The sequence below is a fragment of the Miniopterus schreibersii genome (assembly GCF_964146895.1).
Source record: "Miniopterus schreibersii genome assembly, chromosome: 11".
NCBI lineage: Eukaryota > Metazoa > Chordata > Mammalia > Chiroptera > Miniopteridae > Miniopterus > Miniopterus schreibersii.
In genome coordinates, this window is record NC_138111.1 from 58,165,835 (window position 1) to 58,190,750 (window position 24,916).

The following is a 24,916-nucleotide window of genomic DNA, read 5'->3' on the forward strand; positions in this document are numbered from 1 at the left end:
ACCAGAGTAAAAATAGAAACTAAACCTCCAGCCCTGAAAGACAGTGCAGCAACAGGGACAGAGCAGGTGCTCGGTGCACATCCAGCAAGAGAACTGCCGAAAGGGAAGTTTTTAAAAAATAAAGTCTTTGACACAGAGCTTCCCAACCTGTGTGCCGTGGTGTGTCGCACTTTTGTCACAACTGCGGTGCCATCCAAGGAAGAAAGCTACCTTGCCCAACCGCGCGCTTCGTCCAGAGGGCGGCTCCCCCGCGGTGGCTGCCAGCTCCGTGCTGTCCTCGAGGATGTCGCGACCAGGCTGGCGGCTTCCGACCCTGCACGGGAGGCTTCTCGGGAGGGAAGCAGAGTTAGAGAGCGCCTGCGGCCACCAACAACCTGTGGGTCGGAGGGCCCTTCAGGCAAAAAAGCAAAGCAACGGGCCCTTTCCTCAAAGAGGTACTTAAATAGGCTGCTTTCTTTCCTATAGTTTTCCTCACCTGTGTTGCTTCTAAAACAAAGATTAAAAGCTGCCAAACTGAAGTGTCATCTTAGAAATATCCCAGAAACATTTGGGTTTTGTCATTTTCTCCTTACCTTCTATAAAGGTGATACTTGAGTGACATGGGTAAGAAAAATATAAACTATATATCAAAACATAAAAGTGAACCAGGCACTATGGCACTAGAAATACTAAAAAAGGGTCACTTTATAATGTCAAATCATGGAGTCTGAAAGGTATACACTCAGAGAAATGCACTGGTCCAGCATCGAATTGCTGGGAGATTCTGTTTTTGTCTGCTCTTTCTTCATATTCTGAACCCGCTGCTCCAGATAACTGTCTCCTTTAAAAGACAATGTCCTTCCTCGCAGGTTCTATACAACTCCAAAAATCACACACAATCTATCATAGCAAATGTTTGTAGTGTTACAGTAGAAATGGGCAAGGGAACAAGAACAATGTTGTGATGTTTAGATACTTTGCATTTCATTATAAACTCAAATTTCTGGCTAATCTGAGATCTAACTAGTCCTGGACACAATGTTTAATGAACTCAGGTCTGTATTAAATGTCGACCCATGCTGACATAGGGTTACCCTAGGGAACATGTCTTTGACCAGTGTTCCCTTCTTCAATCCCTTCCCTCAATCTCTTAAATCCCAGCTACTCTTAATGGCCCAGTCCACCTGCCATAACTCCTGTGTGGTTTCCCAATCCCCCCACCCCACTAATCCCTCTCCCCACCAACACACGTGTACACACACACACACACACACACACACACTCACACACTCTCTCCTTTTATTTTTAATATACTTTGTACACGGCACTGACTTGCTTTGCACTGGATAGTTACTTGCAAACCTGGACAGATGTGGAGCAAAGCCCAGCTGCTTGAGGACCGAGAGGCACATGAATGTCTTCCACACACTCATGTCTGCTCTTTTCAGGCACTGTACACAGCAGAGGTTCGCGCTTGCTTGCTATCAGGTATTTGAAAACGTAACATCCATGAGTGTTTCTGGGGGTTAGTATCAACTACTACATCTTAATCTACCATCTTTAGTTACTTAAACTAAAAGTAATGTTAATATTGAATTTGAGGCCCTAAGACTGTGACATGTCTTAATTCAAAGTAGAATAAAGCCAGTCAGCATACTTTTAATATTCAGGGTATCTTACCATAAGTAGTGCTTTGCAAATTATCGCTCCATAGATTATCTGTTTCGAGAAAGCAAGAACATCCGAGTTCTCCATCAACCCAACTAATTCAGATAGACAGTGTCTAAAGGTATATAACTTTTATTTTGCCTCAGAAAGGATTTGGACAACTTAATGAACCTAAGAGCATCCTACAATTCACTAAACTAAATGATACTGATGTCAGACTGAAACTTTTACATATGAGCTAATAATCAATCCAGAAAAGGAAAAGCGGAAGCAAGGGCAAAGCAGGTTCCCTTCTGCAAGTTGGAACTGGGTTTGTTTATAAAAACCACAGCAAGTTATCCTGACGCTGCTTCTGGGCTCTCCCTCCCAGCGCTAGGGCACTGCAGCCATGGCCTGGGGGCTTGTCTGTCTTCCCTCCTGGGTGACAGTTTCCAAGAAGATTAAGAGCCACATTCTGCTCACTTGCACAGACCCGGGCACAGCACAGTACATGATCAACCAATAAGCCTGGGCCGAACAACCACAAATACTTCCGTTTATTTCTGCGAACCAGAATTCTGGAAAGGCGACTGCGGGCTCCCTGTATGGATGCAGCTGTTTCAATCCTTCCAATCTGAAGGGGACTGAGCCAGCTTCGGGGAATTTTCACAGAAAGAATACACAGAATAGTAAAAAATAAGTAAAGAAACCATTCATTACAATAAATGTTGCTTTAAGTGTTCTTCAAACAATAACTTCTGTTACAATTTAAACCACTGCCTCTTTTTTTTTTTGTATCTTCTACCCAATAAAAGATATGTGCATACTATTCTAGAAGTGTATTAAAATCTCAACACACTTATTGTTAAAACCATGTATTTTCATATTCCTATTCCCTTGGATCAGGAAGTTACAAGTTCCCACTACATTTTTTGACCCTCTTATAAAGGGTAGGATTCTTGCAATCTGTTTATTATTTTAAAAAAGGGGAATGTGAAATTGCAAACCCTGTTCCTCGAGTAAGATTAAAATAATGTAAAACGCCGTTAAGATTATAAAATTTATGCTGGCTACTCTACCACTGAACTGTGATGGCCTAGATGATCGTTAGGTGAGAACGGATTTTAAGGGAAAAAAGGTACCTCGAGTCCAGCAGTTTCAGCCGCCTTCACTTAGAATTTTTCCACTATCTGCTCAAATATGAGCCGCTGACGTGCAAACGAGTCAAAACACTGCTAGGCGGGCAAGAGGACAGCGGTGAGGGAGGGTGTCCCGCATCACCAAGTCAGAGTATTACAGTCACACAACAAAAAAGGGCGCAGGGCGATCAGAGATTAATTGCAAGCTGGGAGAAAAGGAATCGTCTTGTGGCTCGGCTGCGCTCCTGGCTGCTAAGTTGTGAATTCGGGACAATTCCTTTTCAGAATGGCTTCTTACCGAAAAAGCTGACAGATACAATTAAACGAGAAGAGCCCATTTAGTATACTTTTTTTAAAAAAAGGAAACAGAAAATAAAAAAGAACTTCAATTGTATATATTATATTTTCTGAAGTTCTGCAGAAATAGAATCTTTGCATAAAAGATCAGCAGGAAATATTCTTGCCCCTCCACAGGTCTGCCTGGGGCGTGCTACAAGAATGGAACACGCATGTGAAACACGGGGCTGGCACAGTTCACGATTTGTACACACATGCTACGCACATGAGCCCTAATCTCATGGAAACCAAGTTTCTGATTTTAGATAAGCGCCTCCTGACAATCCGGCATTTGGACAACAAATATCAATTTCACACACCAACAGTTAATCTCACGGTTAAACCACATCTCGCCTGTGGAAGCAAAATAAGTTACCTTCCTCCTATTTGGTTTTTCTTTTGCTCAAATAAATGTGTGAGGACAACTCCTTGGTAAAGGAAAAAAGAAAAGTTGGTTACTCAATCAGAGCTACAGAATGATGTCAGCATCCAATGGCCCAAACTTTCCAACGAGCCCATGAAAGCAAGTATCCCTATAAAAACTCCTCATCAAGGAATATCTGAAAGCCAACCAAGCAGAAGGCGTCATTCAGAAACGTGTTTGTGCACATGCCAGTTCAATCAGCGCGCCTTCAGGGGTCCTTACGTCAGACAACGCTTCCAGCTAGGGCTCGGAGGGAACCTCTTCAAGCTCAAGAGAGCAAGCTGACCAGCCTGAGCACAGGAGCCCCCAAAACGTGCAGAAAGACCTACTCGTCACACTGTTCTTTCCCTTCAACTTTGTTTATTGATGTACTGAACATGAAAAAGTACAAAGAATCCAAACACAAAAGAAAACATGTACAGCCTCTTAAATACTCAACAGAATATATTTTCTATTCCAACAGATGTGAATTAAGTCATACTGTACAACTTCAAATAAATACCAGCCTTACATTTTATTAAGTGCTCTGATAAACACTGTAAAGTGAAGCACAATTTGCATGCCCTCTCATCAATGCCTCAGTTTGCTACAGTAGTATAGGAAAGAAGCATGTAGATGCTGTTTTCCCGCCAGGGAAACCTTATTTTTTTTTTTTTTTTAAGTATATACATGTATTTTGTTTTTTAGTTTTTTAGTTTTTTTTTTTAAACGCAGAAGGTTAACTCTGACAATCTAAATGCACCTAAGGATATGAGAAAGTGCTAAGCCAATTGATCTCTGAATAGCATTGAGTGGGTCAGCATGGAAACTCGCTTATTCACTTTAGCACGCGCCTCACAGTATATGTACTGTACTATACTGAAAATTTTTATAACTACAATTTTAAATAATAAAAAATAAAACTCAACGCAACCGCAAAGATAATGTACAACTATGTTATGCATAGCACATTGCCTGTTCTAAGGGGAAGCATGTGAGCATCTCAGTTTATACAAAAAGCAGGACGTAACTATATAGTTCTCAGTGCATCCTGATGAAGGCATTGTTGCCTTCAGCTTTTTTGAAAATTTATTATAAGCTAGATGCTAATCAGAAAATATTTTGTATTTGTTAAAATTTCTTTCATACATGGTAAAGACTTATTTTATTATTTCCCCAAATAGTGGTTTAAGCATCATACAAAGTTAAATTTCAATAGCATACAGATATTTATGATTTTTTTGTATGAAAAATGTAAGGAAATTTGTTCAAAACCTATGGTTATACTCATTTTTTTTTTTACCACAAACATATTTATAAACGAAAATGTAGCATCACCATAAACAGCTGAAGCTAGACTATCTACAGACAAAATTAGCAACAAATCCGATGCACTGTAAATTCAAGTCCTCAGGACAACAAAAGTGATTAAGCAAGACCTCAAGTAACAATGTTAATGCCATTTACAAAGGAAAAAACTGATACAAAAACATTCAGAACCTGAACATCACTTGGCATGTAAGGGAAACGAAAAGTCAAATCAGCTGAAAGGGTCATAAACACAAGGTCTTATTTACATTACACAAAGCTCAGGTGTTAGCCTTGAACAGAACTTTCAAAATACCTTCAAATATATCCAACTCAGGTCACGTTTGCCGATTTGCTGCAGTACAAATCATGTGCAACATCTTTTTTCCTTAAGACAAAACAATTCTTCAAACAATACTGCAAGTACATCACTAAACACCATGAGCTCTATCTGAAGGGATTTCTTTAGGAAGAACAGATTTTTTTTTCCCCCATCTCTTGGTAATTTAAATTTCTTGCCTGCTCTTATATATTCTTTTGTAAATTTTTTTTATTTGTTTCAAAATCACAAATCAATGTGAGCCACCTATCACATAATAACCAGGATGACCAGACACTCCACTGGTGATTACAAAAACGAAACCAGCAGCGCTTGTTTCCCCCACTGATTCTGTTCCTTTCATACAAAGATCTCAAAAGTATTTTCTACGTCATAAATCTTTCTAAATTTTCCAACCACTGCAAATTTCCTGGTAAATTTTAAAAGCTCACTAGGTGTCATATGAAGAGATTTCTCAAAGTATTCAAGTCAAAATATTTGTTCCAGGACCAGTAAAAAGTTTCTCCAAATTTTCTTTTTTATAAAAATAGATGCTTTTTTTAAACCCACATCAAAGAGGCTCTTATCTCTTTGGCAAGGTACTGCTTTACGAAAAGTTCTCCAGTATTCTTACAATAAGCGTTTATAATGTGCCCCCCCTGCCCCAACCCAAATCATAATTATAAAATAAATACTGTTTTTAACTCCATAAATAAAAATGTAAACTTCAAAATACTTTTCTTACACATAACAGCGATGCTTTAAATGTAAACAAAACACAAAGCTAATCAGAAAAAGAAAAAAAAAGGGGGGAAAAAAGACAACCAACTGAGGAATCACAACACAAAGCCTCAATATTTACTCACAGGTTCAAGGCAGTTATGTAAAAAGAAAAGAAATGTCATCCCTTAGCTGAAACACTTTAAAAGGTCCACCTTCTTCAAAGAAGGCAATAGAATGCAATGTGACAGGTAAAAACCCTGTACCTCTTGTCCATATTCAAACATAAAAGATATTTAAGAAGTTTTAATTCAAATACTAGCAATAAAAAATCTCACATATTTCTTAGGATGCTAAGTAGTCGTTTTATTCCCATCTCAACACTGACTTACAAAGACATTTACTAATGTATAAAGTTTCTCTTAACTTGCCTTTGTTGTATAGTTTTCATATATAAATGGACTGAGGACAAGCCCGCTAGGCTTTGTGCGTTTTGTTGGTCTTAAAGGAGACCTGCAGCACTCTGTCTCCCAGGCGGTATCCATTGAGGCTCGCTATTGCCATGGCGGCCTCGTCATAGTTTGTCATAGTCACAAATCCAAAACCTTTGCATTTATTGGTGTTAAAGTCACGGATGACCTTCACGTTGGTGACCGCTCCAAAGGGCCCAAACATTTGCCACAGGATACTCTCATCGGCGTCAGGAGCCAGGTTGTACACAAAAATACACCACCCTGTGCCCGGGTGCCCAGGGATATTAATTCCAGCCAAACTGGTCATTCCGTCAATGGTCATTGGAGAAAACCTACTAAACAAAATAGGAAACACGAACACACACACACAAACACACACACACACACAACAGAAACAGGTTGGTTACAGCGATGCACTTCATTTCTTTCCCCTTCCCCATCCCAGAGTTTTACTAACACCCCTCCCCCGACGGATACATACAACCATTTGATGTTTCAACCAAAGCCTGTGTGTGGCTTGCAGGACATGCTATACCATCAAGGTATTAATAAATCGTGAAATGGCCATCATATGCTGTATTGAATAATACTATCCACAATAGCAAAAAAATATATATTGAGAACTGGCTTCATGAATTTAAGCAGGGTTGGGGGGAGGGGGCAACACATGTAAACATGCTGTAACGTCGCAATGCAATATAAAATAAATAATGGGTTTGGGGAGACCAGGTGGCATCCAGTGATACAGAGATATTCCTTCAGTCAACCGTGCGTCAAAAAGCAGCTTTTCATTAGGTTGTACATGCAAAAGAAAACCCAACACAAACTTATGAAGAGAGTCACTCCCCAAATCAAAGAAACTCGTCACTCAGGGGAAGGGATCGTGAGCACCATGAACCTCTATCATTACCTCTTCACTCCATAAGCCATATTGAGCAGATTGTCCAACCTGCAAAACACACATTTAGCAAATTTCAGTTTTTAATTTCTCCCCTTGACGTCCACGAAAACTGGGCTTGTTACTGCCATCATCCGAGGGGATAGCTGTATATTAATTGCATGTGAAGTCAAAAATTGAGGCCTTTCACAGACAATGGGTGCCCACTGCCATAAGACACTCGCCCTGCCGATGGGTACAGTGTATAATCTCTACAAGGACCAGTGCAACACTGGGCACACACTGGTGGTCATGGGAGAAAACCCTTCAGAGAGGAAATGTGGAGGTTCTAGAACAGCTAACGTTTGGGTTCTCACACTTTGCCAGGTAAGTTCTAAGTGCATGTACTTAGTATTACTTCTAATTTTCATAACTCTATTGGGTGCTGAGTACACTGAGGCACACAGTTTAAGTGACCTGGCCAAGACCACAGGACGAGTCAATGGTGGCAGTGACATTCAACTCTGAAGTTAAACTTCCCTTCACCCTCCCAACACTGAAGGACTTTCATTTCTTAGAACCAAAGTGGTGTTATAACAGGTAGAAAGAACCTTATACACAACCTCAGCTAAACCTCCCGTTTCTCAATGTGCTCAGCTAAGATCCAGAGCAAGAAACACGAGAGACCCCCTGCTCCGGTGAGCCAGGAGCCAGACGGAGGCGTCAGACCCGGAGCCTGAGCCTTATTTTCCTGCAAGGAGTGTAGCTCTACTCAACGTGTAAGAAGCCAGGTAGAAACAAACCAACCGGCCTGAACTTCTCTTCAATGTTTTAAAAAGAAAGCAGCTGGGGTGGGTGGGTACCCTTCAAAATTCTCTGTATCTTTTTCCTACTTCAAAAAAAAAATGGATTTTATGGTACCTGATTTATCAGTTCCAAATTTCCACAACGCATACCAACTAATTACACGTGTTTAGTGGAGGTGGGCACAACTTAACACATTGCCCAGCTAACCACCCTTAAGGGCCACAATCTCCAACACTCTCCAAGGAAGACCTGGGTCAGGAAATAATTTCTCTTTCTCTCAATCCTCATGTGAAAGGCAAGTTTAAAAATTCAATGTTTCAACTTTATAGTCTAACTACCTGTGGCCTCAAGTGAAGCTAAAGCACACTTGAGAAAGCAGCTCCTTCTAGCTTTATAAAAGCTGAAAAACATCTCTTTCTGGTCTTTCCAAACTGGAAAAGGAATCTCACACAGTCCTGTTCCCCTGGGCAGTTTGTGTGCTTTGTAAAAATGTAAAGAAAGAACTGGGCTGATGTAATAATGCAAAGTGTAAGGAAACAGAGCAAATCACAATGACGGGTGTATGGGTGTGTGTGTGTGTCTGTGTGTGTGTCTGTGTGTCTTGTCCCACCACCCTCTCAGGACCAGGGACAGTTCATCCTCGCTGCAGCACCCAGCAGGGAGCACAAGCCTGAATCACAGGTTTGGAGTAAACAGCTACTGACTGAATAAAAGCAGCGAGGTTACCAACATTATCCGTCACTGCTTAATCCAGAATAAAAACCATCAGGAGGCCGGCTGGGGAGCCTGAGTGCACACGCCCGGGAGAGCGCGTGTGGAGGCTGCACAGTGGAGGGGTTTGTTTTCTGAGGAGGTGATGACTACAGTCCAAGGTGCCATGTCTTTCTGCTCCAAAATAAAGGCCAGGAATAGCAGGAATTAAGAGGCACACAGAGTCTATCACCAATCATAAAGTAACAAGATACAGAAAATTTCACAAAATTGCTGGAATCATCAATACTGGATGCATCTGGCATGACACCTGTAGAACAGAAGAGCATATTGAGACTCGGAGGTCTTTCGAAAGCGTAGAAAGGTCCAGAGGCACAGGCAACCTTACTGATTCACTCAAAATAGAGTTGTGTCATCTCTGCCCATTAACTGGGCCCAGGTAGGGACTGTCACACTCCACCACCAGCGGCTTAGACACCAACCAAAAGACAGAGATGGAACAGGACCTAGGTGATGCTGAAACTCCTGCCTGCGTGCAGGTGGGTCCAGCAGTACTTTCTCCTCTCTCAGGAACACACCCCCACGTTCCCATGAGAGCCAGGGGAAGGCGGGGGGCTCCACGTGGGTACCACGCACACAAGGCTCGCAGCCGCCGGAAAACTAAACTAGGCGGTTATAAGAGATCGTGGCACACGCCGCACCCTGTTATCTCGTAACCGCCCTGTTTACAGTTAGCTCAGACACGGGACCCCCTTACTCTGCAGAATCACCCCCTCCCTGGGTCTGCCCAGAGCTCAAGGACAGCCTTCTTCCACGAGTGGTCATTTACAAACGGAAGGCAGTGTTCAAGGGAGAGCAAGGAACAGCCTCCAGAACGAGCCGTGGGGTATGCAAGATGACCCAGGGCAGTGTGGCTGAGAAATACTCAAGTGGCTATTAAATATGTATTTTTAAACTCTAAAAAAAGTATTCTTTACTCACATTTAATCGGCGCACTGCACCCAGTACCCTGGCTTCTTGCCCGCGCATCGCATACCATCCTGAGGGAAGACGAAGCAGTCCTCAAAGGGACAGTGACACTTTCGCCTGACCCTTAGCTTGGATACGGTCCACTTTACACATAACTCGCTGAGTGGATATGGAGGATTAGATACATAACCCCAGCTTTAATTAAAGTGCTCCTCAAGACAGAGGCAGCTTCAAAAATACTCCTGCAGAAATCGTCGTCACCACCACGACCAGAGCGAGGCTGACAACAGCAAGGAAAGCCCCAGGCATGAGAAAAGGGAGAACTGATTATTTCTTCTGCTCCGAGTACAAACTACATTTTGAGGCGAGACACAGACAATCCAACATGTCTCACGTGAAGTCAGACCAGAAGTTCAAAATTAAGATAAGTCTTATGACTCTTCCTTTAAAAAGGTATATTATTTATTAAGATAATGGTAAATGAAATATAAACCATCAACATAATTAGCAAGACATCTGATGTCCTGTTTACGTCATCTGTAGCCCATCTTCATCTGCTGTCTGACCAGGGTTTATGAGTTAACAAATGCAACGGCACAAGCCCCCGGGCATATAATTTATGAAAACATGTAAGCTGGGGATACAAATACATACACTTCTAGTAATAAGACTACAGCTCAGACTACAACTAGGTGGTATTTCGACTGGACTAATATATTAGGTAGAGCATTGCCATTTCAAAGCTAGGTGTTTATAAGTAAAGAATAAAATTAAGGCACCTGCCCAGTTTCCAAGAAATTTAGCTGACACACTATGGGAGTAAACCTTATGAGATACACTGTGACTCACACGCAAGTAAAAGAGAAAATACAAAATTGATTCGAGTCAAATAAAAATACAAAGAGCGATTACTTCTAATACGTAAGAGAATAAAAACTCCGGACCCTAAAAATAATGGCTCTCAAAACTGCTCCAAAGCACTGACAGGATCTGCTTTGACATTAAACCACAACACGATCACCAACTTACTCCCTTATCCAATTAGACGGTACCATTCGTTCTCTAAGAGATAAAAAATCATTCAGGAGAATTGATACCAGTCTCTTTCAAAAGGAAATCGTGATAGTGCAACCAGCAAATGCCTTAAATGCAACACAAGTGCTGATCAAGGCTCGCGGAAGCAGGCGCACAGGCCATTAGACTAGCTCACGTTCAATAAAATTAAAGCTGCTGCACAGGAAGAGAGATGGAAAAACCGGCCAAACGTTTAATTCAGACACCGTGTCCCAAGAATATACTTAAGGGGCTTACATTACACTATCCATCCAAATAAATAAGAATGGCTTTATTTTGAAAACTGCAGTCAATTAAATAACCATATTAGATCAGCAATGCTCATGATAATGCTCTAATTATTCATGTGGGTTGACTAAGTCATAAACTTCACAGGCCCACATTTAAACTTAACCCTTATTACACAGATTTTCATTTTTTACTTTAAAAGATATGCATGTCATGGCTATTAAAGGTATCCTTAATTATTATAACACTTATAATTTGTGTTCTCCTCTCTCTCCGCTCCCAGGGTATTTACCATAACAACATAAAAACCCAGGGAGAAGTTTTCTAAGTGTCCACTGGAAAATGACAAACTCAAGGCTAGGAGCATTAGGGCACAGATATTAGGGACAAAATATTTGTGTAATGACCTAGACCTAGACCTAAACCAGAGAAGAGCAAAATACCAACAAACAGGCAACTCCTTAATTCAAGAGTCTTTATGTGGTGAAAGAAGATTCAACCTGAATTCAACAGGGGGGGGATCAAGTTAACAACAGCCAAGTTTTTAAAGGTATTTTTAAAATGCAACCAAACACACACTGGGTTAAATATGAACTCTAGGAATAAGGCTCCCAATTTCTTCGAACACTCCCTCTAGACCAATCACCTCCCCTGAGCTCAAAGACTAGCTCTTAACTTACCACCTGGACAGAGGTTTTGGGAAGACTGCGAAGTGGAGTGATGGAGACAAGAGTTAGGATCTGAAACCAAATTTCCCTTACAACAGACAACTCTTATCTCCCCCCCAAAACAAAACAAAATTTTATAGGAGCTAAAGAAAGGAAGAATTTCCAAATTAATAACATACAGAGCTAAAAGATAAGAGCACAGAATGGGCACAAGATATTTTAAAAGCTATCAAATTTGACCATCAGAACATCCCGTAAAACTCTCCCCAAGTGAGACCAACGGGCACAGAGCACGCGAAGGTCAAGCTGAGAGCAGATGTGGAGGTTACCCACCGCCTACGGGCTGAGTCACCCCATGCCCTGCGTTTCAGAAATCAGGGATTCCCCTGAAGATCCTGTCATGTCAGTCCTTTCGCCCAGTCTTCCTCAGAATTCAGTCTTGATTCTAAGAATACAGTTTTGCTTAATAAACACCATAAAACAAAAGCCAGAGCTTAAATCAGAAACACCAAAAATAACGACTTAAACTAACACAGCTTTCTCCCAACATCAAACATTTTATACTTTCACAGTGTGAAAATCAACAAGTTCCAAAGAGCTTTCCTTTAAGCCCAAAGAGCTCTGATAGTAGACCAGTAGACGGTAATGAGCTGGTCTGCCTAGGAAACACCTCCAGAATTCCTTCAAGCTGGTCTGTGCTAAACTTGCACAAAGTTACTGTTCACTCAAGATGCCACAGAGGAAACCTACAGGCAGAGCTAAAGGATGAAAGAAAGAAAAGAAGGCTTTATAGGATCTCTTTCTCCCCAAGGCCAAGCACCAAGCAGCCCCACGCAGCCTCCCGCCAGCCCATCCCCACTACACCCACCGCAGGCAAGGGGGGCAGTGTTTCCTTTCTGCCAATGCTGTTTGTTTGTTTTTAAATATGTATTTTATTGATTTCAGAGAGAGGAAGGGAGAGGGAGAGATAGAAACATCAATGATGAGAGAGTCATTGACTGGCTGCCTCCTGCACGCCCCCCACTGGGGCTCAAGCCTGCAACCCTGCATGTGCCCTGACTGGGAATTGAACCTCCATCTCCAGGATCCTAGGTCGATGCTCAACTGCTGAGCCAAGGCAGCCAGGCAATGCCTTTTTTTTTTTTTAACCTCACAAAGTTAAAGCACAAAGTGAACACAAGGCTCAATCAACTGGTACCCAGTCATCCAGTTCCAAACAGAGCCGTCTGAATGTATCACCTCTTCTCCCGAGCAAGAGCCACCCTAAGTAGGAATTGAACACCCTAAGTGGTGTTAATAGCAGATTTCTCTCTCATACCTTGGGTGACATAATTGTTATTTGTAAAGGGAGATATTTGACTGATTTTTATCCCCACATTTTTAGTGCTTTAAATACCCCAATGGAAAAAATGCATGTGATATAAGCTTGAAAACAGGTAACTCCTTATTAAGCTACATTTGTGACTATATCTTTGATATGTAACTATTCTGCCCCAGCAAGGAAAGAAAATTAATATGCACTTGTGATTTTAAAAAAAAATTAGCATGGGGTTAGATGGCACTATGGCTGCAGTACACCATATGGCCAAAAAGGATATTAAAAAATGTTCTGGGAAATAAAAACTGAGTGATTGTGCTTCCTGCACTGCTTAACATCTTAAAGTCACTGTTCTTGTCACATGCAAATTAGGGATTTTTTTTTAATGACTTGGTTTGGTTACCTCAGGGTTTGAATAGAACTTAAAAATTGGAATATTTATGCTTATCTACAAGAAAGAATATCTTCTTTGAGCTAAAGATGCATGAGCATTCGATGGATATATACAGGGGTCTGAAAACTACCACCCAAATCCAGACTGCCATCTGTTTCAGGAGAGCCCAGGAGCTAAGAATGGTTTTTACATTTTTAAAGACTTGTGTGTTTTCTCTCTCTCTGTGTGTGTGTGTGTGTGTGTGTGTGTTTTAAAGACATAAATAGAGACCGTGACCCATAAAGTCTAAAATATTTACTAGCTGGCCCATTACAGTAAAGGTTTGCCAACCCCTATAAAATTTTTAATAGAGACCCATTTGTAGGAACTTAATGTAGTCAAACAGGTTATATATCCTTAGTGGTGCACCTATTATAAACCAAAGTAACTGAAAGATCTGACCTAAAAAAGGAAACAGGAGGATAAAATGTTATGGAGAAAAAAAACTAAAAAGGGGAAATCGAAAGCACTGGAAACGGTTAAGAAGAATCCAGTAACCTACAGAGGTCAGGGCGTCTCAACCTTGGCACTATTGATGTTTGCGGCTGGATAATTTCTTGTTGTTGGGGCTACATGTACGTTATGAGATGTTCAGCTGCATCCCTGGCCTCTACCCACTAGATGCCAGTAGCACCCTCCACCCAAGTTACGCCAACACACATTGTCTCCAAACACTGCCAAATGTCCCCTGATGGGCAAAATTACACCACCCACCCTCCTCTCCCCCTGCCCTGTTGAGATTCACTGCTGTAGGTCCTTTTGTCCCCACCTACAATGTTTACAAAAGACACTTCCCAAGTAGGTTTTCTCTGTGCCGTAAGAGAAAGAAAGAAAACAGCAATGACAATAACAGCAAAGCAGAGATCCTGTTAATAAAGGTACTGGACAGTGAACCTGAGAGCGCTGAGTTTAGGAGCTGGGCATAAGAACCAGACCAGACTTACCTAAAACGCTGTGCCTGCTGAGCTAATGGTCCTGGATACCTTCTGTTTGGAGACTGGTACAGCTGGGAAAGGATGGCCTGATTGGTTTTTTGGCTTGGATTATTAGCAAACTTTACAGTGATTGGCTCTGTGGCACCAGGAGGTTTCTGGCCGTTTAGGCCTTTGATAGCTTCTTCTGCCTCAATCCGCTTGTCAAATCGGATAAACCCTACACCCCTTGATATGCCTATGGTAGGTTTGGGTAAGGATTTGGGAAAGAGAGAGTGGAAAGAGAGAGGAGGGAAAGAAGAAAGGATAAATTAATTTTTCCTTCTCAAGAATGTGTTTTCACCCACACATAACATCTGCCACAAAATCAGAGGAAGACTTCAGTCTAGAGTCACAATTTAGTATTTTTTAATGCGTGAAGTCACCTGTACAATTTGAATACCCATTATCACATACCTACCAATAAGCTAAGAAGAGAAAACACACTGCTCTGTCCGTGTTTTCTCTCTCCCGCCTTCTCTCCCCTCAATACTCTTTAATAATGTCAACAACTTGCCTGAGTTTCATTTTTCAAATTATGCTACTGGACAAAAAGCTCAGAAACGACGGGCACAGTAGCTCCTTTTCTTGTAGCAAGGAGAACAGAACCAGGCACTTGCAAAAAATGCTTACAAGCTATGCTAAAAATACATGCACAGTGGTAGAAAGATTTATTTCAGCCAAATTTTTTAATATAATTCAACTTAATAATATTGTATAGCATGCTGGTCCTTTAAGAAAACTGTCTGAAGAGGCTTTTCTGGTTCCCTGAAGCTTCTCCACTGCTTTAAATGAGCTGTACTTTATTAAAGAGGTAAAAGAGGATCCAGATTTTAAAAATAAATATAACGGAAGTAACGCCTCAAAGCGCCCTGGCTTTAGCAGTGTTACTCCTGACCATGGGATGCCATTCCCTGCCTCATGCTGTTCCCACACTGAGAGACAAGAATGGGGAAGCGGAGGGATGACCAAATACCTACCTAGCTTTTGAGAAATGGTAGAGGGAAACCCGGCTCATTCCATTTAATTAGCTAAACAGGCCAGTAGGGGTGGCCGTAGCTGGCCATCGTGAGATGAGCAGTTGCAGGGAAACACTTTCTTGGCAAGCAAATCGGCACCAGCAGTACCAGCTTGAGACTAGTAGCTAGAAAAGTCTAGATGATTCAGAGTATGTCATCGAAGAAAAGAATGAGAGGTTATTGGGAAAGATGGGCTGAGAAAAAGCACTAGACCATCATGTTTACGGAAAATTTAAGGAGGACTGAAGGTTTACTTGCTTTAAAGTTAATACTGTGTAAGGTCAATGGCTTGGAATTCTATTCTAAGGTAAGTGAGGGATTTTTTCCACGTATGCTTATCTCAGACAGCATCTATCGCTTTACCTTCCCTATTTTAACTATATCCCTTGTACATTATTACCACCTGATGGGTGAGTAACAAAATTGCAGGGTTTGTCATTTCAGGTTAAGTGAGTAATTTTGCCTTGAAAGCTGTAGGTATAAAGATGAAATGGTGAAATGCCAGAAAATGTATTATTTTAGTTATCTACCAGCTCCTATTAAGAATTAGTAACCCCTGGGACTTAACTATTCCATTTGGAAAGCATCAGATTAGCAATGAAATGACCTCTCTACACAGCCTGTCATCTGAATGGGGAGTCCTCACACCTAAGCACGCATCCCAATAACCTGAAGGGCCGGTAACAGGCCCACCCTAAGAGTTTTATTCATTAGGTTTGGGGTGGGGCCCAAGAATTTGCGTTTCTAACAAAGTCCCAGCAGGGTGCTGTTACTGCAGATGCCTGAGTGCACTTGAGACCCACTGACTAAACCAGGTGGCAAAGCAGGTCCTTGTGAGCCTACTTACTCAGGATGGGCTTGCAGTTCAGACAAGGACTTTCAGTAACACAGGTGCCACTTACTCTCAATTCAGAGTCCTCATTAAAAAGCATGACTGATATGAACAAAACCAAAGGGCACTTTTGTTGATGTAAACAAATTTATCTAAATTTTTAGGCCTGAATATCTATTTTACCCCATTACCAGTCTGTGTGATACAACATACCATGCGAGAATGTAAAAGGAAGGTTACGGAATGCAGCTGAGAAGACTGTATTTTTATACACCCTCACTAGACTAAATTTTCTCCATAGAGCAGAACCTCCAGGCCATTCTCCCAAGCATGGTGTGATGGCAGCCACCGCTGTGCCCAGACCTCGGAAGTGTGGCGGTTAGCCTCAGCACAGGGGGGCGAACCACGGGTGGCTTCTGACCAAATTCAGATCAACTAATTGGTCTTCACTTGGAGAATTAAAAACTTGGCCTGATTTAATTCCGTGGTTAATCCATCTCTTTTAAAAACAAGCTATGACGCTCTAGTACACAATGCATCTCTAGTGGTCTCATCACTGTAAGGAGAGACAGACAGGATAAGAGGAGAGAAAAGCAGTCAGAGTGACAGGGGAGAAAGAACAGAGAGAGAAAAGAGGAAAACCTATTTTCTTTTTAAAGATCCACAAAAACCCTTTTTGTTTTTTTGTAATCCTTGCCCGAGGATAGGTTTTAAAACCCACAAATCTTCATGTGTCTGCTCGAGTCTATGGCACTACAGGTGGTTCTCCCCTCTTGCCATTATTTCTCTATTTTTCAGTATTTTTTAAAAGAATAAGTATTGCACTTATAATAGAAAACTGTACTTTATTTTTTAGATCCATAATCAAATCTATACTGCTAGCTTTTCTCTAACTAAAAGCTTTACAAAAGAGCTCCCTGACATACGAAAGTTTTAATAAACATACTAGTCTTCTCCTTTCTGTTTGGTTAAAAGTTAACATTAGGCATAAAATAAATGCTTAACATTCAAAATCTGCAATCTTACACGTGCCTGTGACACACAGCACCGGCCTGGGAAATAGCCTGAACAGCAATTACCAGCGTAGCTGAGGTGTAATCCTCCCTTGGAGAACTGGCTGCATGTGGCTGCATTAAACTATGCTTTTTACAAAAATAAAATTGTTTATTAGTACTTTATAAGGAGGGTGGGCGCTTTTTTCACGCAGCAGCTTGGAAATGAAGATTATAGCATCTGTAAATTTATTACAAGCCATGAAACAGGCTTCAAACCTGCACCTTCAGGGTGGCAGTGACTCAAGCTCACTCATTCCACTCCGCAATCTATTTTTATCCATGCATATTTATGAACAATTCCGGCAGAAAATTGCATTTTCTGGCCCACATATACCTTTGATGTGTTCTGGAGGCAAGATTGCTGTATGGGAAAGCAGCATATTTCACAACCTGCCAGTCAGAAATGTGAAAGATTACCCAGAGTGGCTGCCTACTTACCAGTGACCTGGTCAACAAGGATTCGAGAAGTAATGATGCGGCCGTATTGTGAGAAAAGCTGTTCCAGCTCCTTCTGAGTCATCGTTTTCGGGAGTCCGCTGACGTACAAATTTGCATCTCGGATAGAAGCTGAACTTGGGCGAGCATAGGAAACCTGGAACAGGGAAATAAAATTAGACGTGTGTGCAAACTCAATCACCTCCCTTCAGAACCTCAAAGACTGCCTCAAGTTATTTAGTGGTTTTTCCGTAGGAAGCATACAACAAACACTGAAGTTAAAGGAAGCCCAGCGATGACTGCTACTTATTGCAGGAGAAATGCTAAACCAATGGGAATGGCCATCCCCCCTGGGCAGAGAGAAGAGTGTGTTTACCCCTAGATTTGTACGTTTCCAAACAGACCAGTGACACACACAGCACGGTGCTACTAGTGGTTGACAATGAGGCCAACTACCTAAACTAGGGATTTAGGCTCAATTAAATGACTAAGCTTAAAGACTAATTTCATCTGATATTTTTGTGACCTGTTTTCGAGTTTCCCATCTCTGGGGGAGGTGGTGCCACATTTCTAAGCAATTTACCCGATTATCATTAAGTATGCCCTTTTGATTATTCCAAAATAGCTATCACCTCTAAATTTAAACGTGAATGAGCTGTATCCCCTATTATCCTGTCTATTGTCTTCTTGCCCACAAGTCTTTTTAATCTTGATTTCAAAAGATTTAAGTCCATTGATTGACTTTACCTGCCATTTTATGTACCCTTTCTAAAAGTTTCCTATCTTTGAGACACAGTATCCAAAATCCTACAAGGATGAAAGGCCAAATAAGTCCAAGTATATTTGTTTATAATCAACATTACATAAGCTCCACAGCCCTCTCTCTTATCACTGTATCCTCAGTCTCTTGGCACATGATAGATGCTAAAATATCTGCTGAATAAAGCCAATCTAATACCCCACTGATCCTATGGGTCCACAGCAGCTTCTTGGACCACAGCATTTAAGGGACAGTTCATCAAGTCATCTAGATCTTGCCCGAATTGTAATCGATTGCTCTTTGCCTACAATCTAATTCTGCCAATTTCTAGATAGCTCTGAGTCTCGGGTGCTATTCCTGATCACATCCTCTTTGGTTAAACTGTAAACTCTTTTGGATTACCTAAAAAGATCTAAATTCCACAATATACTCCATCTTCCAAATCGTTCATAAAAAAGGCAAATTCTAGGACTAATTCTAGGGTGGACTTACTGGGGTACCGTAACTTCTGCCTGCTCATTTCATCCATTAGTATCCACTTTTAATCTACTTCATTGCTTTTTTAAAAAAAAACTTTTCAATTTATACAGCTTTTGATACGAAACATTTTCTCCATGGTTTAAATCATGCTCACAGCTCTATGTGTAATGACTTTTTTTTTTTTAATTTCCGGGGGGGGGGGGGGGGGAGCAAGCCAGGTTTTATACTACTTTATAAAAGGTCTTGCTATCTTTCACCCCTGTCCTAGCAGTGTTAAAATTTAATACTCTTATCCTTTATTCAGTAAGTTTGCTTATTAACAAGTGAAAATATACCTGTTGTGCCAAAAGCTATATTTGGAAGTCACATTAGCACTGTCCTGTCCTACAGACAAAAGGAATTCAGAATAGTGGTAGAGAGAAGATAGGTCATTATTCATATGCTACTCTTTTTTCTCTAAGCTTAAACCCTTAAGAACAATGAACTTAAGGAAAAATGAACTTGTGGAATGATAACATAAGTGAAAAATAAGAAATGAAGGAAAATTCCAAGTGATCAACAAAGCAACTGAAATGGACTCTAGTCTTGGGACAGCTATAAACTGACAGAAACATAAAGTCAATGAATTATTTATACATTCAATGGATGTGAATACATGAGTAGCCAATTTCTTTTCTAAAGAACAATTCCCAATTATCTGGGTAAGCTAAAATCCCACTGCTTGGACTCCCCGGTGTCTAATGGACTGCACGTCTTTATTTCAGGAGCAGGGAGCTCTCAGCACGTCAGCTGTTAGTCTGCCCCAGATCATGTGAACGAAGTGTTCCCTTTATGAAGAGCGACTTCCCACAGGCAACACAGTAAGCATCTATACATTCTCAAAGTTAGGAGGCTAACTTCCAATGGCTGATGAAGCAGGCAGTAGAGGCAGGCAGGCTCTCCATGAGCTCAAACACGGCATGAAAATAGTGTAACAGTAGGTCAAGGTGACATCTCTCTAGCCAATGTGCCTGGCCTCAAAACTAGGTTCAATTCATGAAGGGCTCTGTGAACCTGGACAAATTCTTTAAGTCTATTACCACATAATTATACTGGTTTTTTATGGTTATTGGGAATAATTAAATAAAATCTCTAATGCACATAAAATGCTGAGCACAAAACCTAAAAAACTAGGAGACTATATTATAAATACTACTTATCTCTACATGCATCTGAAAATGTAGGTAAGGACCCAGACTATTAAACTTGAGAGTAACCTGAGTCCATTACTGTGTTCCAGAAAATTTACTCATGCACTGACATTTACTGCTTTGTGCATTTCTGAGGAGTGTGGGTGGAGTGTTTTAAAAGTTTTCCTAAAATATATTTAGGAAAACAGGTTTATATTTAGTGCTTATATAAAAGCTTTGAAAACATACTTGGGTCAGTTATGTTATCTGCTTTTATTTTTCCTTCAGTTCACATTGCTTTTTTAATTCCCAGCCTGAACTGACTATATTTTATTTTCTGTATTTTTGATACCTGTAGGGCCTTGATCCTGAAGAGCCTGCCCATCCCAGAGACAGCTAAGTCCTAGAGATAGTAAATGCCCCCCCCGCCCCCCGCGAGCAGACCAAACCAATATTTCCAAACTCATCAAACCAGTATTTCCCCTGCCCTTAATCACTCCAGGGCCAGGTATTACACAAATAGGGACCAACCCTGTAGCCCAGAGCCCTCCAAAATTATTCCAACTATCTAATGCCACATTTACTCACCATACTCTACCCTGCCTCACCCTTTCTTTCCCACTAGAATCCCAATAAAGGCTCCGAGCCAGGCTCTGCCCTTTCCTCTCTGACCCGACTGTCCCTGGTGCTTCCCCACGTGGCCCTGCATGGCATGTTGTGTCTGTTTCTAGAGATTTGTAGGTATAAACTGCTTCCTTCATAACAATAATTTCTGTGTCTCCATTAAGACAAATCCTGGGTACAGTTTTAGCACACAGCATATTTCAAGGACTCCAAGAACCAATAACAAATCTCAAAACAGTATTTTTCAGTAACTTTGTCAATGAACTGGTTTAAATCACCATAGCCAGGGCAGAGGCACTAAATTTCATGTAAACTCATTGGGGTAACAAATACTGTTTCCATTGACCTTACACTTAGGGGGCTTCTGAGACTTTGTTTACAAAGCATTTTCAAATACAATGTTTTGTTTGTGCCTCACAACAACCCTGTGAGGTAGGCAGGGCACATATTAGTATTTTATTGCTAGGGAAATAAGTATAGAAAAGATAAATAACGTGCCTAAGGTTATACATAAGGTTAAATTCCTGATTCAAACTCTGATCTCTGACCCTGTGTTCTTGTCTACTTGTCCAGTTTCTCTGCCACAATATCACACTATAGTAGCTAGCTTAGTACACTTACTTGTTCTGGAGTTTAGAAAAATTAAATGTCTTTTGGTTGTTTCTTAAACACACACACTGAGTGAAACTGAGCACAGCAGAAAACAAGATGGTACTAGAAATATTTAATTAAGTCAAAAATTATTTTATTTCATTTTCCATCAATTTTTTTTAAAAGTCACTTTTCCCAAGGAAAGGATGAGTGGCTACTAATTGCAATTAACTAAAGAAACTGCACATCATTAGAATGTTGAAATTAGTTTTATTACTGTCTAATATTCAGAATGCAATGCAATTAAATGAGTAATACACCACCCCCGCCCACTTCCCGAAATATTGTAAGGGCAACTGTCCCCTCCCAGACCAACATGCTGTGTCTCACCCCTGCGACTTTATTGTGTCTGGGAACAAAGCAGCTCCCTTTCCCTTGCTCTATCAAGGATAGCACTGTCATCAACATCCCCCTTCTAGGAAAATACTTCTCCTCCTTCCACCTTGAAGGATTATAAACAGAAAAGATACTTAGACCAAAGTAGGAAGAAGACTTGCAGTAGTAGGGTAAGGACTTGCACCGTTGGAGATTCAACTAAGTTTCCAGGTCGAAACTTGCTTGCATCTGGCAAGTAAATCAGCATCTGGCAATTGATTTTGCATCTGGCAATGGTCAGCAGCCTTCCCCTTTCTGATTTTTTTCTGTGGATTTGAAGCACATACTGGTGTGCCTTGCTTTAATACTCACCAAGAACCTCTCTTGGGCTATCCTAAACCTCAAAATGTCACATCTATCTTTGTGGTTCTTCAAGATTAAAATCCCTTGGAGAAGACCCAAGAGATGGTTTTGTTTTATGGAGATTTCTGTATTAGAAATACTTTAATACGATGAACCTCCAGCATATGTCCCAGTGGGGTCAAAATAGCTACTCTTTCACCAAGTGCAAGCTGTTCTCCAATCAACATTCTCTGGATTAATAGATGGGTTTGGATTTTAAATTTTCACTGCCATTTAAACAGGTGAATATTTAATGCCTGAGAAGCGAGGTTATGAAATGTCAAAACTACTAAGTGAAGGGTCTAATTTAAGAGGCAGCTAGAGAGTCTGCAATTTAAATATTTAAAGATGATACAGGGAGTACAACACTGAACACCAATCTACTCCAGTAATAGCAATTTAAAACTTAGGTTTATGCTGGAATTCCTCACAACCTTACAAGTAATATAATAAACAAAGACAAGCAATACTGAGATTACTTGAGGGGAAAGGAAGGGAAGCAGTTACAAGCAGATAAATACTCTAGCCAATGACTTCTCAATGTGTTCTTCACAAATGAGATCAGATTGGACGGAACAGAGATAAAAATAGATTTATCAAAGCAATTAGGTCTCGAAAATGGAATAGTTTGAAACACAGTATATTTCTTATAATTAAAAACCGATTTCTTCATCAGCAACTAAAACTAATTATACATTAAGCATTCAAGGACCAGTAACACATATACGCACATGAAGAATGAGCTATCAAAACACAAGTTAATGGCCCTGGTTGGGTGGCCCCAGTTGTTTGGAGCGCTGTCCTGTACACCAAAAGGATAGTAGGTTCGATTCCCAGTCAGGGCACACACCTAGGTTGTGGGTTCGAACTCCCGGTCCAGGTGTGTACACGAGGCAAATGGTCAATGTTTCTCTCTTACATGGATGTTTCTCTCTCTCTCCCCCTTCTCCCTCTCCCCCTTCCTCTCCCCATTCCCCTTCCCCTCTACAAATCAGTAAAAACATATCCTCAGGTGAGGATTCAAAAGGAAACCTAGTTAATCAAATTACACAGAATTAAAAAGAATGGAAATATGGATAATGATTGGTACTTTACTAAATGTACATAGTAAAGTTTAAAATCCCTGTACATCACTTTCAATACAAGTCCATTTACAATACTTCTGTCCAAAAACACAACTGCTCTCATTTCTCTGAGTGATCAACGAAAAGATCAGTGACAGTGGGCATTAATGCCAAGAGATTAAAGTGATAAGGTCTATAAATGAGCAAGCTATTCCTTCTTTATTAGACTAAGGACATTTGAAAAATCTCCCACTGGCGAGATCACCATTGAATAACTTCTATCACTTGTCAATTACTGACCTAGGACTATAAACATCCTGAAAAGTAGATACTTGCCACTACTAAAGCTCCATTCAATCTCTCCAGCTGAAAGTAGCGGACAAGGTCATAGTTATGCCTATTTAAACAAAGTTAACTGCTGTTCATATTTTAAAACAAAACACTAAAGATTAGCTCTAGCAAAGGTGTTAGAGCTAAAAGGAGTAATCAGGCCTAACAGGAAGGCTTAGAGAAGGAATTATACATTAGGGTAGTTACCTTTAAAAGATATTTCAAGACACAGAATTTAGAAAAACTACATCAATGGAAAATACAGATGGAACCTCAAATGTTATTGAGACTGGATTTGTTGAATTCTTTAAGCCTACACAAAGATTTGTTCATTCAAGCGAGTAGTTCAGAGATACCAAGGAATACATTTGATTGTGTTATGCTCTGCTAAAACTCCCTCAGGGCTCCCTAATGCTTTAAGATTAATTCCAAATGTCTTAGTCCTTTATGCTCAGGACACTGAGTACATCTTCTGTATAGACACACACAACCTTCAGTGTCCCAAAGCTTTCTGCTCTCTCACGTCCCTGGTTGTGTCCAAAGACATCAAACAAACATTTGGATGGAGGATTCAGGGGCCTTAACTCTTTGTCAAGGGGTTTTCCTTTAAACCACTGGCTGTAAGATGCAGTCTGAAACAATGCAAGTTTCTAGCAAAATGACAGTTATTGGGAGGACAATCAGACATTTACAAGGAAATACCAGAAGAGATGTTCAAGAGGGTCACAACCTTAGCTTTGCTAACTATCTTCTTATGTACGCATACGAAAATCTGAAAAAAATCAAAATGAGTCATTCCATTACGACAGTCACTATATTTCTTCTAGTAACTCCTGAGAATTATTTAAATGCTTGAAAAAAATCTAATACTGGTGGGGGTAGGGAGGGGAGTGGAAAAGAAAACCTAACTAAGAATCCTGACTAGTGGTTTGCACCAATTAAATTAAAAGGTTCTTAGAATAGTCAGAATCTCTTAAGTATTAAACATGCCTACTTTTTTTTTTTAATTGGATACCACTTAACAGAAAGTGAAAACAAGTGGTTGTGTTACAGGAGCAGAATACCCAGCTTCACATCTTGTTCAAGTTGTCATGAAACATAAGAAATAAACATCAAGGCAGTTGATTCTTATGACCAAGTTAAAGACGAAGCTAAGAATAATGTCATAAGAGATCATAGATGGCACTGTTTAAAGCAACACACAACCTACCGAACAGCCACAGAAAACAGAAGTACTCTGGTTGAAAGATTTGTACTAAGTAACTAATCATAAACTGGAGACTTGGCAAATTATTTCCTTTTCACACATCTGAAACTCAGCCTCTGAAAAACTACACTGAGCACAATTTATTAAATGCTACCGAAAACAGCTTCATCCATGTGTATCAATTAAATGAGGG

At 40.6% G+C, this 24,916-nt stretch overlaps 1 protein-coding gene across 15 annotated transcripts in view; it reads right to left on the minus strand.

Moving 5' to 3' along the window:
• Nucleotides 1-3,871: 3,871 nt before the first annotated feature.
• Nucleotides 3,872-24,916, minus strand: part of ELAVL2 (ELAV like RNA binding protein 2) — a 126,320-nt gene continuing 105,275 nt past the window's right edge. For 9 of the 15 annotated variants that reach the window (XM_081152335.1, XM_081152340.1, XM_081152337.1 and 6 more), the window contains 4 exons: nt 17,725-17,878; nt 14,354-14,579; nt 7,235-7,273; nt 3,872-6,656 (listed from right to left, as the gene is read on the minus strand). In XM_081152335.1, coding sequence (XP_081008461.1) covers nt 6,329-6,656; nt 7,235-7,273; nt 14,354-14,579; nt 17,725-17,878 — 747 coding nt within the window. In that variant the 3' untranslated portion in view covers nt 3,872-6,328. Of the gene's footprint in view, nt 6,660-7,234; nt 7,274-14,353; nt 14,580-17,724; nt 17,879-24,916 lie in introns of all 15 variants that reach the window. The other 6 variants (XM_081152331.1, XM_081152339.1, XM_081152338.1 and 3 more) reach the window with 2 other exon arrangements.